Source organism: Branchiostoma floridae, chromosome 1 (genome assembly GCF_000003815.2).
Source record: "Branchiostoma floridae strain S238N-H82 chromosome 1, Bfl_VNyyK, whole genome shotgun sequence".
Taxonomy (NCBI): domain Eukaryota; kingdom Metazoa; phylum Chordata; class Leptocardii; order Amphioxiformes; family Branchiostomatidae; genus Branchiostoma; species Branchiostoma floridae.
Genome location: NC_049979.1, coordinates 17,383,817 through 17,398,394, shown reverse-complemented (window position 1 = coordinate 17,398,394; position 14,578 = coordinate 17,383,817). Strand labels below are relative to the sequence as shown.

Here is a 14,578-nt window from a genome sequence, read left to right as displayed (position 1 = left end):
TTGATTAGATACTCATTAAAGCATTACATGTCACCATTCTGAGATCAAATAGTCAAATTCTAAGAGCTCATCATGAACTTGAAACATTTGGTGTGTTTCACTTTTACTATATTGATAAGAATTGCTGAACCCACTGACGATCCTTTTCCTGTTGAATGTTATGTACAAGATGGCGTCTACGTAAGCCTAATCTGTCCCAAATCCAACATAACCAGCCTACCCGCCCGTCCATTATTACCGTTAATAAACAAGGTCAATCTGCACCAAAATAGTATCAAAATAATCGGCAACTTATCCGGCTTTCCATATGTTAACGCCCTAAATATCAGCTTCAACCTCATCTCAACGTTTCCATGGGAATCTTTGAAACACATGAAGTGGCTGGTGTCCCTGGATTTGTCACACAACCAGTTAACTTCTGTCAGGGCTGACTTGGCTATTAACCAGGGCATGGCACGCTTAAGCTATCTGAATGTAGCCTACAACAGGCTGACCACGTTCTCAGACGCAAACTTGGGCTTTTCTTCTGAGAGCGTTCAGCCTAGAGGAAGAACATTTCCACGGGTATTTGTTCACGGTAACCCGATTCACTGCAACTGCCGTGTGGCGTGGTTGGTAACAATGGCTAAAGTGTTCCACCAATGTTGGCCACTCGATTGTACAGCCTCTGTGAAAAACGGTCCATTATATTTCGAATTCTTGTCCGATGTGCTGAAATGCAGCGGCCCCAGAAGAAGTAAAGGTGCCCCCTTGCACACAATTTATGTACCTAATTGCCCCGTCAAAGAACTACAAAGCAAGACAAACAGTTATTCTGGGATGACAGAAACGCCCAAGCCGGGGAAGTCAACCGACGATTTGAAAACTAAAGACAAACACTGCAAGGCTAGCGCTATTTTTATTTTTAAGAAGTAGCGCTCAAATATACCACGTAGAAATGACGCTAAATCATCTGTAAATAAAAGTGATGATGACTGACACATCATTTAGTCATGTTGCTTCAGTATGAAAAATATAACGTCAAGTCAATAGCAACTACTATGGTTAACTCTACTGTTTGTATTTACATGTGACGTCACGGTCGCCATGATGGTTGGTTGAACCTAGACGAGTCAAACCTAGAGTTTTGGCGTGTGATGTCTTAATGACGTGATTGTACTTACAGGTATATACATTTACAAGAGATTATGTTTAAAAGATACAAAATGTACAATGAGCTTTGGAGAATAAAAGGGGAAACCTGTATGTTGATATGTATTGTCCTTTTCGTTATCTAAATAAGAGTTTGTATTAGTGAAAGATAACCGAACTGATGTTACAGCCTAAAATTAGTGCATGTAGACAAGCCTGGTAACAATCAATAGCTGCTATGGAAAAAAGATACCACCATGGAGGGTTTTTTTTTAGTACGTAAGACGTCCAAGAACGTTTACTTTTAAGTTAACACGTCGTGAACAAAACATCAATAGCAACTTTTCTATGATCCTTCCCTGTAAGAATAGACTATTTGAAAATAGAAATGGAATGTTGTAAGAACTACTGGACAATGTTGGTGTCTGTAGAGGTTTGAAACACCATGTCCTGATCGTCAGCACCGTTTCCATTGGACCTGTGTCTGCGGTACTGAATAGGGGATGTCCTTGGTGCTGCAGATGTAGTCCACACATGGGTTTGATAGCACCAAAACCCATTTTGTATCTTACCCCATTCTTAGAAAAGATCCAATTTAGCCGCACGATACTGATGTTGTAAAATCGCTAGACACTAGGCAGAACAGGCAGAACCTAATTATAGCACCAGCTTCTAAAGTGGAGTGCCGTTTGGCGACTGTCAATTACTTTCTGGCTGAAGTACCGTCACCGTTCACTAGACGGCGCTTCAATACCGTCCAGTCCATATTTGATATTCTTTGTAACACAATATGCATACCGTACCTGTGAGCATCTAACAAGGAAAATGTTGTTGTTTCCAATGCCAAAATAAATGTATGTCTGGACGTCGGCCATAGTCAACTCGGTATGGCCTAGACATTGAATATGATGAAGGATGCTAAAAGATAATTAACAGCTTCAAAATCAGCACTATATGAAACACTGATGTCACTCTCAATTTTAATAGACATTTATCTGTTATGTACAAAATATGTTACAGGCTCAAAAAATGGCCACTGAATTCTTGAATTCGCAGTCATTTGAGACATCTCAAGGTGCATTTGTACACAATTAAAAACATAGTATTGTTCATAGAGCACGTTTGAAGTTAAAACAATCATATAAGTAAACATATAAAAAACACAGCAGTCACCATTTATTCATTTGTAGATAGTACTTCCAGCAATAGAAACATTGAGAATGAAGCTATTTTTCAGACCCTTAATCACTCCAACAGAATCATCATTTTACATGATTGCTGTAGATATACAAATCAAAACACTACATCACTCCCTTCCTTCCTATATCCATGTTTGCTGAATTAATCAGGCCCATTCTGTAGAAAATGTCTCTATGTTAGACGTCCTATTAGATAAACCACCTCTGGAACCATACACAAATTTGGTCAAATAAGGTTCTACCTAGTCTATTTTCATGTCTCTTTCTACATGTCACGTCACACAGGTACCTTTAAATTTAAAACCTCTTTAAAAGACACACTTTCAAGGCAGGTACTCTGGCTGACTACAAACATAAATATTTTCATAACACTCGCATGCCTACAAAAAGTTCAGGAGAATACTTCTGCACTGGGAATGCAGTCAGAATCGATACCTCCTAAAATTTTGCATACATGAAATTACTGTACCCATCTTTCAGCAATGCCAGGCCTGCTTAGCTAGTATAGCAGTATTTACACATTTTACAGACATGAGAAAGCTTGGCTCTCACACTTAATAACAGTGCACTGAACAGAAACAACCACACCACCCATAAAATATGACAACTGAGATGGAATGTATATATTCATGCTCAGGTCTAGACTTTTATGTTGACCATATTCATAATCATAAATTTCTGAACTATAGCTTAAGTTTACATATCAAATTTCAAAATTCACTATAACATTGGATAAAACATTGGATGAGAAAACAAAAATGTCCATGTTTTAACAATAAAAAGCACCTCAATACTAGATTTGACTTTAAGATTTATATACATTTTAAACATTGTACCTGACATTCAAACTACATTACGTGACAAAATAAATGTAATATTACTCAATGTAAGCTAGGTGGGGAAAATTCTGTTACACTAAAGAGCTCCTGATTCTATATAGCTGCCTTAGCATGTAGTGCTTCAGCATAAAGTACATTTGTACAATGTACAAATCATGGCATTTCTACATGCAGTGTAACTAGTGGTCGCAGAGCTAAAACAATCAAAGTACATTTGAAAGTTTATCTGTGTTGGTTGAACTTGAAGTCATACTTAATTAAAGTCGAAAAGTAATTTTCAACACAAAAATTGGACTCACCCAAATTTTGGACTGTAGAACTCTGGTCTTTGTCAAGGAATGAGCCATTTGTGCTTCTGCAGTGTCACCTTATAACCTCTATCTACATGAGGTGATGTCACAATAGCAGTGGATTTTTTTCTTGGCAAAGACTGAAGTTGGACAGTCGTAAATTTGAGTAATTCCAATTCTCATGTAAATCAAAGTTCAACTTTGATAAAGAATTAAGATACAGTGTGTACTAAGACTGCTATGAGTTGACCATTTTGCTAAAATCAGACCTACAATCATATTCCAACTGAATGGTGATCTCCAAACCCCACTACTTCTCACTCCTCCTTGTTCTGTTTGACCAACTCCAGTAACTCATTAAGGTCAGCATGAGTGTTGGCATCAATGGTGACCTCCGACCCCAGCTCCAGGGAGCTGATATCTATGGAGTTTAACAGCTCATCCCCACCCTGGTACGGTTCCAGGTAAACCTCAGCCTGCGCCCCTGCCTGTGGGTCTGGTTTCTGTACCTGTACCTGTGTGAAAGTCAGTCCCAGTGATGACAGGTCTGTTGTTGTGAAGCTGTTCTTGTCCCCTGAGGCAGAGGAAGTCGTGGTCGGTGGTGGCTTTGGTTTAGCCGCAGACGCTGCAGTTTTGGCAGACTTCCGCCCACCCCTGCTGATGAAGGTTGAGGGGTTGTAGACGACACCTGTAGGGTCCACCCTGGAGGCCTGGGGGATGTTGGACTTGGTGGCCTGCATCAGCCCACTGAGGGTGACTCCTGAGAGCTGGGGAGGGTAGGCTGGCTGAGAAGATGGTGGGTAGACTGGTGGAGCAGCTCTCATGGCAGCGGCACCGGAGCCTGCAGCAGCCAGGACAGGCTGGGTGGGAGGCTGACTCGAGGGGACAAAAGCCAGGTCTGGATCTGTGGAAGCAAACAGACTCCTGAGAACTCTTCATATCATCTGATATCTGAAGCAGAGACATGCAAACAGACACAAAAGAAATGACACAATATTCCATTATAAAATTCAATACATGGAAGACACTCAAATAATCACAACCAACATACCTTGCTTGAACTGTCCTGTTTGCATGGGAGGCATGAACAGCTGCTGTGATCCTCCTTGACCTTGGACTTTCCTGCGCAACAGCTGTCGGACATCCTCGGACACAGGCAGCGATGCTGCTGCAGCTGCTGGGGATGGGCGTGTCTGTAGTGTCTCCATGGGAATGCCTCTCACTGCAGGAATGTTATAAGTTACTTATTTATTCAACTCAATGCAAAACATGTCTGCCATATGCAGTCATACCTTGTATAGTGAGATGGTAATGAGAGAAACATCCTAAAGCATTAAAATAGTTAATGGGAGAAGTTGAGAATACTTACTGTTGGACCTTGCCATCCGGTGTGTATGAGGTGGCCCTGCTGCTGCCCCACTGCAGGGAGGGACGTTCAGGAACTTGGCAAAGTCTGGCATCTTCTTACGTCTCTTTGACTCAACACTGTGTTCATCTGTGGGGCAAGCAATGGACAAAACAAATCACTTAGATAGTCATACTCCAAGTCCTAGTAATTTGGGTCCTGCAAGCTAGTAAAAGTACCTTTGCACACAATATCTGTCTCCAACACTGAGAAACACACCTTTGTCCACTGGAGTGTACGTCCAGTCAAATGGCTCACTTTCCTCCCCATCGGACGGGCGCCTCAGCCGCACCTGGACTCTGACTGGCTCCTTTATGGTCAGGTTAAAGTATGCAGGAGCCTTGAAAACAATGGCAACCTACAAAGAAAAAAAATTCAATGGTCAACATTAGTTGGAAGGCACAATATTCTACACACTTCCAGAACAATGAAGCAGGAAAACAATACATGCTGTTAGTATGGGGAATTACAAAGTGATGTGTAGAAATTGCAAGTCTACATGACTAGTGTATCAGCCACCTGTCCTCACCTGTCTGTGTACCTCAGTAGGTGAGAAGTCTCCCCTGGACTCCCACTTGATTCCCATGGGCTTGGCTGTGAAGACCACTTCAATGTCATCTGGGGGAGGCAAGAATATACATCAACATGTTATCCATGAACTTGTTTTGATATTCAAAACAACTTCAAGTACAATTATATCTATACATGTACATCTACCAATTACATGTACATGAATGATAAGTGCAAAGAAGGAAAGGAGAACTGTTGCATGCTAAATAGCAGTTACTTAAACATTGTGTAAGATTTTGGAAATGGTCATTGACAGTACTGCGGACATCTTGCTGAACAGCAGGTCACAGTCTAAAAATCTGAAATGTCTGACCGTTTCCAAAATCATATCAAGTTGCTTGAGTAGCTGTTATTTGGTATATCTCATTGTCTGGATGTGTAACCTTCATCAAGAACAGTTACAGTAAGATTGTGAAACACTACGACTCTTGGTATGTCTTAATGGAGAGAGAGATCAGACTCTATCTCACCTCTCTGGACCTTGTCACACAGCAGTGTCACCTCGTCCCCTCCAGTCACAGGGCCAGACACTTTGTTCATCTTACATATTCTCAGCTCAGCTGCTCCGGGTGCCTTCTTATCATGGATGGGCATGGACACCCTGGGGGGGACCGGCACGGTGCACTGTCCAGTCTGAGGGTGGGGCAGGAAGGCCTGGAAACACAGCCGGACCGTGTTCAGGTCCACCTCGTCCATCTTCCCCTTGTGTCTGCTGTAGGTGTGGAAGGGGTCGATCCCCAGCCGTATTCTCTGGGCCAGAGCCTGGGTGATCTCCTTCCTCTTCACACACTGGATCCCCAGGTTAGGGAAGCTGACAGGGGGAGGGGAGGACTAGTCAGTACAGGACATGACACCGGTTGTGTTTGCTAAAACATATGCAGATAAACCTTTCACTAGTATGTTACAGTATCTTAAAAGTATTCTAATTGTCTTACTTTAATCTCTGATAAACATAAGCATTCACTGATTCTGGTAAAGTGATACCTGTTGGACTTCAGATTCTGTTTATTCACTGATGAAAGACAGCAGATGGTATTTGAAATGTCTCACCGTTTGCAAGTTTTATCTACTTGCTTGAGTAACTTTTGATTTGAGCATTTTACACAAACCCATAACAGTACATTGACAAGAAACAAAAATAAACGATAGACAAAAGAGATGTTGTGATGCTGTACACACCTGATTGGTGCCCCACAGTCTGGTACGTTGATTTTACAGATGCCATGGATACATCCTTTACCCACAAGGCTGTGAGGGTGGGGCTTGGGTGGGTCATCCTTGGTTACCAAGGAAACCAGGATCATGGCAGGACCGCTGCAGTTTAGCAGCTGCAATGATAATGGTATTACACAATTAAATAAACAAACCAGATTGAGAAGGATAACAGATGGATAGCGAGGGAATGAAAACACCTGAATAAAGATATCACAGCAAACAATATGACAACTCTAATAGAAAGATGAATATGTACAATGATGTCTAAGAAACTCAATAAGATGACGAAGGTGTGTAAGAAACTGACCCGTATGGTTGGGTACGTTCTGTTTTCAGGTGAGGAGTTCTCTCCCAGGATGCTGCCTGCTGACCGCCCCTCACACTCGTAGCGAAACCGCAGGCTCCGTGCCTTGGGTTGCTCAATGATCTCAATAACCGGTGGTTTCTTCTCTTTTACTGCCTGGAACCTACATGCTGCCAGTTCCCTGTGCTCCGGCTGCTCCTGCTTCACAGTTGTGGATGACAGCATCGCATCTTTCTTGATGATTTCCTCTGAAATGATACAAGACAGAAAAGTCTTCATTCCGTCCAACTTGAAATGTTACATGTCAAATCATCACAAAGAAGTGAAGAAACTTGTGGCAGGTAAATATTGCTGCTGTGCAACTTTCAAATCCATCACCACAGTATACAGCAATCTATATCAACTGGGATAAGCACACAGGTACAGAATAAATTGACTGCTTACCAAGTTCTTGAAATGTGTCCCAATCCATGGGCAGCTGTGACCCACTGATGGTGATAGACTCATTGTTCACAGAGTCCACAGTTCCCACATAAACAATTTTGTTTGGTTCTCCTGGAGGAGGAATGTTTGTTTTTGTCTCTTGTACAAAAGTTACCTCCCCTGCATACGGGTCCCTGTTTAACACGTCCATCACTGCTACTTGATCATCACTGTTGAGAACCCCCACCATGGAAGTGTCCGGATCTCCATTAACAACTACAGGAGCTGCCCTCTCTGTAGGGTCCCTATTTAACACTTCCATGACAGCAGTATTGTCTCTGTCCAGAACTTCCATAACAGCTCTTTGTGTTTCATCCATGGGACTCTGTGGTCCGGGCTGGTCTAACAGTTTCAGCATGGTCTCCAGTGGCATGCTGGGACAAACATCATCCAGCAGGCTGGGATCTGGAAGGAAGATGGCAGGATGCCACAATGATAAGTACATGTACTCTGAAGGCAGAGGATTCCAGACAACATTATAAATAAATCAGTCAGGGTGAAACAGTCTTCAACCTTCAAAACTAGCTTGATAATTGTGGTAGTGACTTTTTCCTGGGTGGAGCAGTCTACAGCTTTTCTTTTGGGGAATCCCAAGTTCTAAATTACATCAATCAATCAATCAATCAATCAAATGGTTTATTCAGAATAAAAACAAGGCACTGGCAACCAGAGGTTGAATTACGGCCTTGCTGTACAGCACCTCTGTGCTACAAATACAATAAAATCATTAAAAAAACGTTACATATATACAATAGATAATATACAGTTGCATTGTTAACATTAATTTCCATTATTTTTGTTCAGCAGGCATATCATATATGGGATTGCACTTTTTTTATAGCGCTCAGTTCTGGGTTTGACAGTGTCTAGTTGGTTGCTGGCCCTTGTGGCTCTCCCAGTGATAGCCCCCCGGGTTTGTGGTAGCCAGTGACGGAAGTCCGGTGACTGGAGGAGTTTCTGGGCGAACTGCAGGCAGAGGTGGTCTCTCCTCTGATCTAGGGTAGACAAGTTCAGAATCCGGCACGCCTCTGGGTATGAAGTGTAGGCAGAGCGGAGTATTATCCGACATGCGCGTTTCTGGATGAATTCGATCCTGCGTCGTTGTCTGGCAGTTAGTCCAGGATGCCAGGCAGGCGCTGCGTACTCACAGCTTGGACGGACGAATGTTTTGTAGCAGGTAAGTATGTCATCCCTAGACAGATCGAACTGGTTGAGTTGTTTAAGCATGAATAGCTTTCGGTTGCCTTGTTTGACAATGTGGTCTACATGTACGTTCCAACCAAGGTCAGCCTGGATGAACAAGCCGAGGAGTTTAACTATCTTGACCTCCTCTAACGGTTGGCCAGCAATAGACAGGGGTGGCAGTGGAAGGACTGTTCTCGTAAAGACCACGTGCATGGCTTTGCATTTTTTGGGGTGAAGTTTCATCTTTCTTGTGGATGCCCATTGGTCGAGGCTGTTGAGGTCCGTTTGAATTGTTGAGGTGTCCCGGATCAACCTGCTCTCAGCTAAGTTAAGATCATCCACGAACTTCCACCTCCTAGCAAGGGAATCCTCACTTGCACTGTTGATTAGAGCAAGGAAGATTAAGGGGCCTAACACTGTTCCTTGTGGTAGGCCACAGGTCGTCTCCCTCCAATCTGAATACGTTCCCTTGTACATCACTCTCTGCTTTCTAGTGGACAGGAACGAACATACCCATTTGGCGAGCGAGCTTCGTAGACCTGCTCCAAGTAGGCTTGAAACGGCTATGCTGTGGTCCACAAGGTCGAACGCCTTGGCAAAATCCGTAGTTATCAGCGTTGTTATTGTCTCCCTCTTATCTGCTGTTCTAGCCAATTGGTCAATTAAATCAACGAGGCATCATCATGCAGAATGATTGTCAGTATGGATTGCTACACCTTTGATGTGCTAACTTTTCTGACACATTGACTTGTCTTCGACAAGTCTTCGACAACATTTCAATTAGATGTAATATTGTTACTACATGAACCTTTCATGCAGTAATACATTAGTATCGTTGCCTGTATTAAACAATAGATCACTGTATATGAGTGCTTAGTCATGTTACATACAAACAGTCACACCTGAAAAATCCATCACCAATATTCATATATAAGACACGCATTGATCACGCTTACTACTGCCTGTCTAAGGTCACACTGATGATAACTGAAACATGAACATGATCAAACATCATACGTGTGAAGTCAACCGAAGGAGACCTCCTTTGTCTACCAAATATGCGAACTCACGAACATCTTGCAAACCTCGTGAAAACTGTAGAGAGCCATTGTTCTTTGGTCGGAAAGTTTACAAGAATGTTCATCAGACACACACACACACACACACAAACTAATGTAGAGCATTTGAAGATGAAAATTATCCTCCTCTGATCAACGTTACATACGCAGACACACACCAATCTTTGCCAATGTTTACCTGTTGAGCTTTCTCTCTATGTAAACCGCCCTCCCCATGCGCTTTCTTCCTCTTTTTAGTTTCACTTCCGTGATGATGTCCTTCGTTGCACGGAGAAAGTTTATCTACGACACACACTCATGTAGAGTTTCTATTCACTTACCTGAGGTTTCAGCCATCCCGGGAATATAAGGATTCCACGATGTTGGAAAATTATGTGATGTCAGTGCCTATTTTGGGCCCAAAATTCCCCAGATTTTGAAGTAAAAACTCCCGATGACGTTCGGGGAATCCCCTATCGACCTATTAGTATCATCACGTGATGACAGCAGCAAACATGGAAAACTATCAAAACGTGTATAAACTCGCTAAGTGTCAAATATATATGTTTAGAATATAAAAAGATAATTTTGTGATATAAAAATATAATAAAGAGTTTATTAAGGGAAACAAGTTATGTTGCTCATTCTTCTAATGTTACAATGCACTAAGTTACCTTACGAATCTGTACGTTTTAATGCGTTCAGGTCAACTCGCGGATGAATATTATTATCAGTAGATAGTGTTCCCGGCGCTTCACCCACCTGTTCTCATGGAAACTGAGATCCTTCCGCTTCAACAATGGCGTCCGAAGTGCCGGGAGGGGACGTGGTTCCCTCTTCTGACGACACAAATACACAACAAGGAGGGACTGATAAAGTCTTAATGACGGAACAAGAAACTAAACAGAGTCACAATGACATCCCCGAGGCCACGGCGGAACAGCAGGCGGCGGACCAGGAGATTCGGAGGGAGCTCACCTCAGCAGGGGCCGACCAGGGAGGGCCAGATATTTGGGACGAAGAGTTGAGGGACGAATTATTCGGATACCAATCACCTATGGAGGATCCTTACACGAGAGCGCTCAAATACCTGGAAAAACACCAGGTCATGGAACTGTTTAAGGTATGCAATGCCACAAAGTTCTGGTGCTTTGTGCTAATCTCAACGACATAACGCTACTAACAGGTGGTTATTCGGATGCTAAAATTGACCAATGAATGTGATTTCTGGCTGTGTGGACGTACAGTAGGGGGTAAATCAGATTCAATGCATGTGGATATTTCCTTAGTATTTGAAGATATATCTAAACGAACCCGACCTTCGGGGCTCTTTTAATTTCTTATGAAAATGCATAATACCATTAATAATATAATAGCGCAACTGTCCCCTAAAATTTTCTTCTGCAGTGGTTCGGTAACTTATACTCGATGGATTCAGTGATTTACCCAGCCTTCAAAAGTTAACGGTACTTCGATCTTTGTCACCTCATGTATTTAAAGTCTTTATACTATACTATCCGTGTTTTAGAAAACCTTAAGTGGAACATATCTATAATGTCTAGATCTCCAAAACAGGTAAAGATATTGTCATTAATTAAACACTTTGCATTCACTTCAGGGTCTGACTGCCAACATCGTTTACGACCGTCCAGCCGACCCACTGCAGTTTATGTTGGAAAAGGTAGAGGGCATGATAAAAGAGCGTGAAGAGAAATGGGCAAAGGAAGTGGAGACGCAAAAGAAAGAACAGGAGCAAGGCTCATGACTGGCATATCAAACATGACATCCCATGGTCTTTTACTTTTACTAGCTGTACCATGTACATAGTGAAATGACATTTCATGGTCTGTGGTTGGCTCAGGACAGGGTAATAATTGCACTTTTTCTTTTAGTGCAATGTGAAGTTAAAGATCTTGAGCACCTGTTTACAGTGGTCATTTGACACATATTTTCAGCAGTCATTCTTTAAAAGTTTCACTGTTATAACTTTCCATTAATCATCCAGTTGTAAAGATGGAATTGGTTTATACATATCAACAGCAGTAATTAAGGGGAATCATCCCTTGCAAAGAGCAAACATGACCCTATGTCTACTTCATTGCCTTTGGAATTTAGGAGTTATGAAGAATGTGAATAGATTGACACACTGATCATGTTGATAAATCAAAGGACTAAGTTTGCTCAAAGCCTATATAAAATATTGGTAGGCATAACAATCAGTTGGTTTCTGTCCTAATTATGTTACGCAGTAAACGTACATGTATATAGAAAAAAGTGACAGAAGTCATCCATAGCATTACCAATTTGTTTTATTGTATTGTACTGTGGCTTGGTCATCACGAATAAATTTATACATGCCTTGAGCTGTTGTGACTATTAATTTGCACTACTGTTGTACATGTAATCAAGCATAACACATCTAATGCCTATTACCTCTGGTAAGCTGCATCAACAAAGAAAAACATACAAAAACTTCAGACTCTTTGTATACAGAAAAATCACATTATACACCAGTCACAAAAATGTACAACTGATTTGATTGCAGTTGCTGAGGTTTTTGTTGATACAACCTCTGCTACACATTCATCACTACCTCTAAGACAATTAAAAAATCAGACCAGGAATAAGCTCCATAGCCACTTGTATTAATTTAGCGTAAACAGAACTAGTACAATGTGTGCATGGTTTATCAAAACTGTCCCCCATGGAAGGAGAATAAAAAGGTATGGAATGATAAAAAAAAGTCATCCATAGGTATGGAATGGTCATTTTTTTGTCTCTGGACAAAATGTCACTACACATACATAAATAGTTAACATGGATTCAAACCACCAATGCACCAATCCATTTGCACTAACAGGTTCCTTGGACTTACTGGTACATGTATCAGACAGACTGATAATTGGGCAGATAAAATCTAAGTACTCCTACAAGGATCTGTTCCTTCTGGCATTGAGACTTGTACTCAAAATGGCATATCTTACTGTGCTGATGTTGATTAATCTGATGAGGTACCAGGCTCTGTACCATGTGGTGCAAGTCTGATGTTGTGTATGGATATACTGAGTAGCCATATGTATGCCTTTCCTTTCAGAAATATTGTCTGACCTCTAATACATGTACATGTACGATGTATATGCTACATGTAAACAATGTATCATTACCCTTGGGCCAGTCTGCATTGTTTATCTGCTATATAATTTCATAAAATCACACATCAACAGCCATAAGACTTCTTATTGTCGGTGCTTCATGGCTCTGAAACTGTTGAATTCTACCATTCATTGTAATCCTTCTGTCTAGGGCATGCACATGTACAGAAATCTGTCACTCCAAGGCATACATGTTAACATTATGTATTGTACAAATGTCAACATGCTGGCTTATATGTTTCATCATACATGGCTTCTTTGGAAAATGCCCATGTTATCTAAGATCGCCAACACCTTTCAAACCTGGCTACCAAGTCCAATATTTCTATACAATCCTTATTCCTTTCCCAACCTGTCTGTGGTATCTTTTCCATCCTAGCACCAAATGAGGCAAGGTAGAGTGTCCTTTAAACATAACATTTTGTTGAACCTTTGTCAGACACTCCAGCTACTAGCCCTAAATTGCCAACACCTACATGTACATGTATGTATGTACACCAAACAAACACACCACAGCTACACAATGCATGTCATGCAGCAGCGTAAGGCAATGACAACCATTCAAGTATGTTTTAATTACTAGCAAGCACACATGCTGCCTTCTATATCTGTGGTGATGTCCACATTGGTCTACAATCTTGGAAAACTGTGTCATATATTGCTGGAGTAGACATCTTGTATGAATACATTTTTAGTAAATACTACATAGCCAACAAAAGATTTGGTTACTTCCGTCACTTAGCTTCTGGAAACAATGCAAGCTCATTGTAGGGCTGGCCAGTTGAGGAGATACATGTACTTCTGTCGAGAGCTATCATTTGCCAACATCTTAAGTATGGTAGGATTGCTTAAAGTGAAATTGGTATTTAATTTCCATTCATGAGAAGTCAGTTAGAACTCCTGCAACATTAGTGAAAATCTCATTTAAAAAAGTACACACTGGATTTCCAAATCATTGTTATTTCTATGAGTTTTCAACATCAGTAAGAATATGCTGCCAACAAAAACATGGCAATGTCTTCGTATTAAGTACTTGCTCACTTCTACAATACAAGTCATCAAACAGATTTTGTAATATTGGCTGGCCATGGCTCAAGCAACGTGCATCAACATACAAGCACAACACACTGGGAGAAAAGCCTTATCCAGAAGTAGTTTTCACATGGAAATATTCCCATTTTACTTTCAGTAGGAAAACCTGGGAAGACTTGCCCAAATGCAGAGATTTCAGAACCTCTAATATCCTGCAATAACCTGCCTTTCCTGATTCCATGATGGCATCTGGGATACCTTAGCCCCAGGAAGGGACCAAGAACTACATGTAATACTACACTTTTCTGGATCTCTAGGAAGCTTACTACATGTATGTGTTGTAAAGCCACTGTTAGAGGCAGTGTCACATCAAAGACTTCCTGGTCACATGATCTTCTCGACATCCTATCAGTATTCCAACATGGGAATATCTCTGGAAGCACGCAGCCAGTTAGACTGTAGTTGTTGCTTGGATCACAGGCATTTCCACACAAAGAGGCTGCAGATACAAAGAATCAACATTATACACATTCTGTACATTTCTACTTGAAATGTTTTAGTAGCACTAAGTACAGATGTTTATCAGCCAACGAAACAATATCTCTGTAACAATGACTGAGTAATACATGCAGAAAATGCATGATCTGCTTTAAAGTGACTGCTAATTTTGTATGGAGGTAGTTGGAAAAAGTCAAGAAAGACTGCAACATATTGA

At 41.4% G+C, this 14,578-nt stretch overlaps 3 protein-coding genes across 18 annotated transcripts in view; 1 reads left to right on the top strand and 2 right to left on the bottom strand.

Moving 5' to 3' along the window:
• Positions 1-2,097: 2,097 nt before the first annotated feature.
• Positions 2,098-10,532, bottom strand: LOC118423605 (putative transcription factor p65 homolog). 3 transcript variants are annotated; one of them, XM_035831840.1, is made up of 10 exons: positions 10,442-10,532; positions 7,398-7,841; positions 6,957-7,201; positions 6,614-6,762; positions 5,905-6,245; positions 5,394-5,482; positions 5,084-5,222; positions 4,829-4,954; positions 4,511-4,681; positions 2,098-4,363 (listed from the first exon to the last, which is right to left on the bottom strand). In XM_035831840.1, exons 1-10 carry the CDS (start codon positions 10,449-10,451, stop codon positions 3,777-3,779), a joined length of 2,301 nt encoding a protein of 766 aa, XP_035687733.1. In that variant the 5' UTR covers positions 10,452-10,532; the 3' UTR covers positions 2,098-3,776. The 3 variants fall into 3 exon arrangements, with proteins under 3 accessions (XP_035687733.1, XP_035687727.1, XP_035687740.1); XM_035831834.1 differs by lacking the exon at positions 10,442-10,532 and adding an exon at positions 10,021-10,197; XM_035831847.1 differs by lacking the exon at positions 10,442-10,532 and adding an exon at positions 9,879-10,014.
• LOC118423628 (testis-specific expressed protein 55-like) lies at positions 10,442-12,042 on the top strand. Its single transcript, XM_035831860.1, has 2 exons — positions 10,442-10,802; positions 11,298-12,042. Exons 1-2 carry the CDS (start codon positions 10,479-10,481, stop codon positions 11,442-11,444), a joined length of 471 nt encoding a protein of 156 aa, XP_035687753.1. The 5' UTR covers positions 10,442-10,478; the 3' UTR covers positions 11,445-12,042.
• Positions 11,972-14,578, bottom strand: part of LOC118423528 (echinoderm microtubule-associated protein-like 6) — a 56,354-nt gene continuing 53,747 nt past the window's right edge. For all 14 annotated transcript variants that reach the window (XM_035831717.1, XM_035831742.1, XM_035831733.1 and 11 more), the window contains one exon: positions 11,972-14,362. In XM_035831717.1, coding sequence (XP_035687610.1) covers positions 14,338-14,362 — 25 coding nt within the window. In that variant the 3' untranslated portion in view covers positions 11,972-14,337. The remainder of the gene's footprint in view (positions 14,363-14,578) is intronic.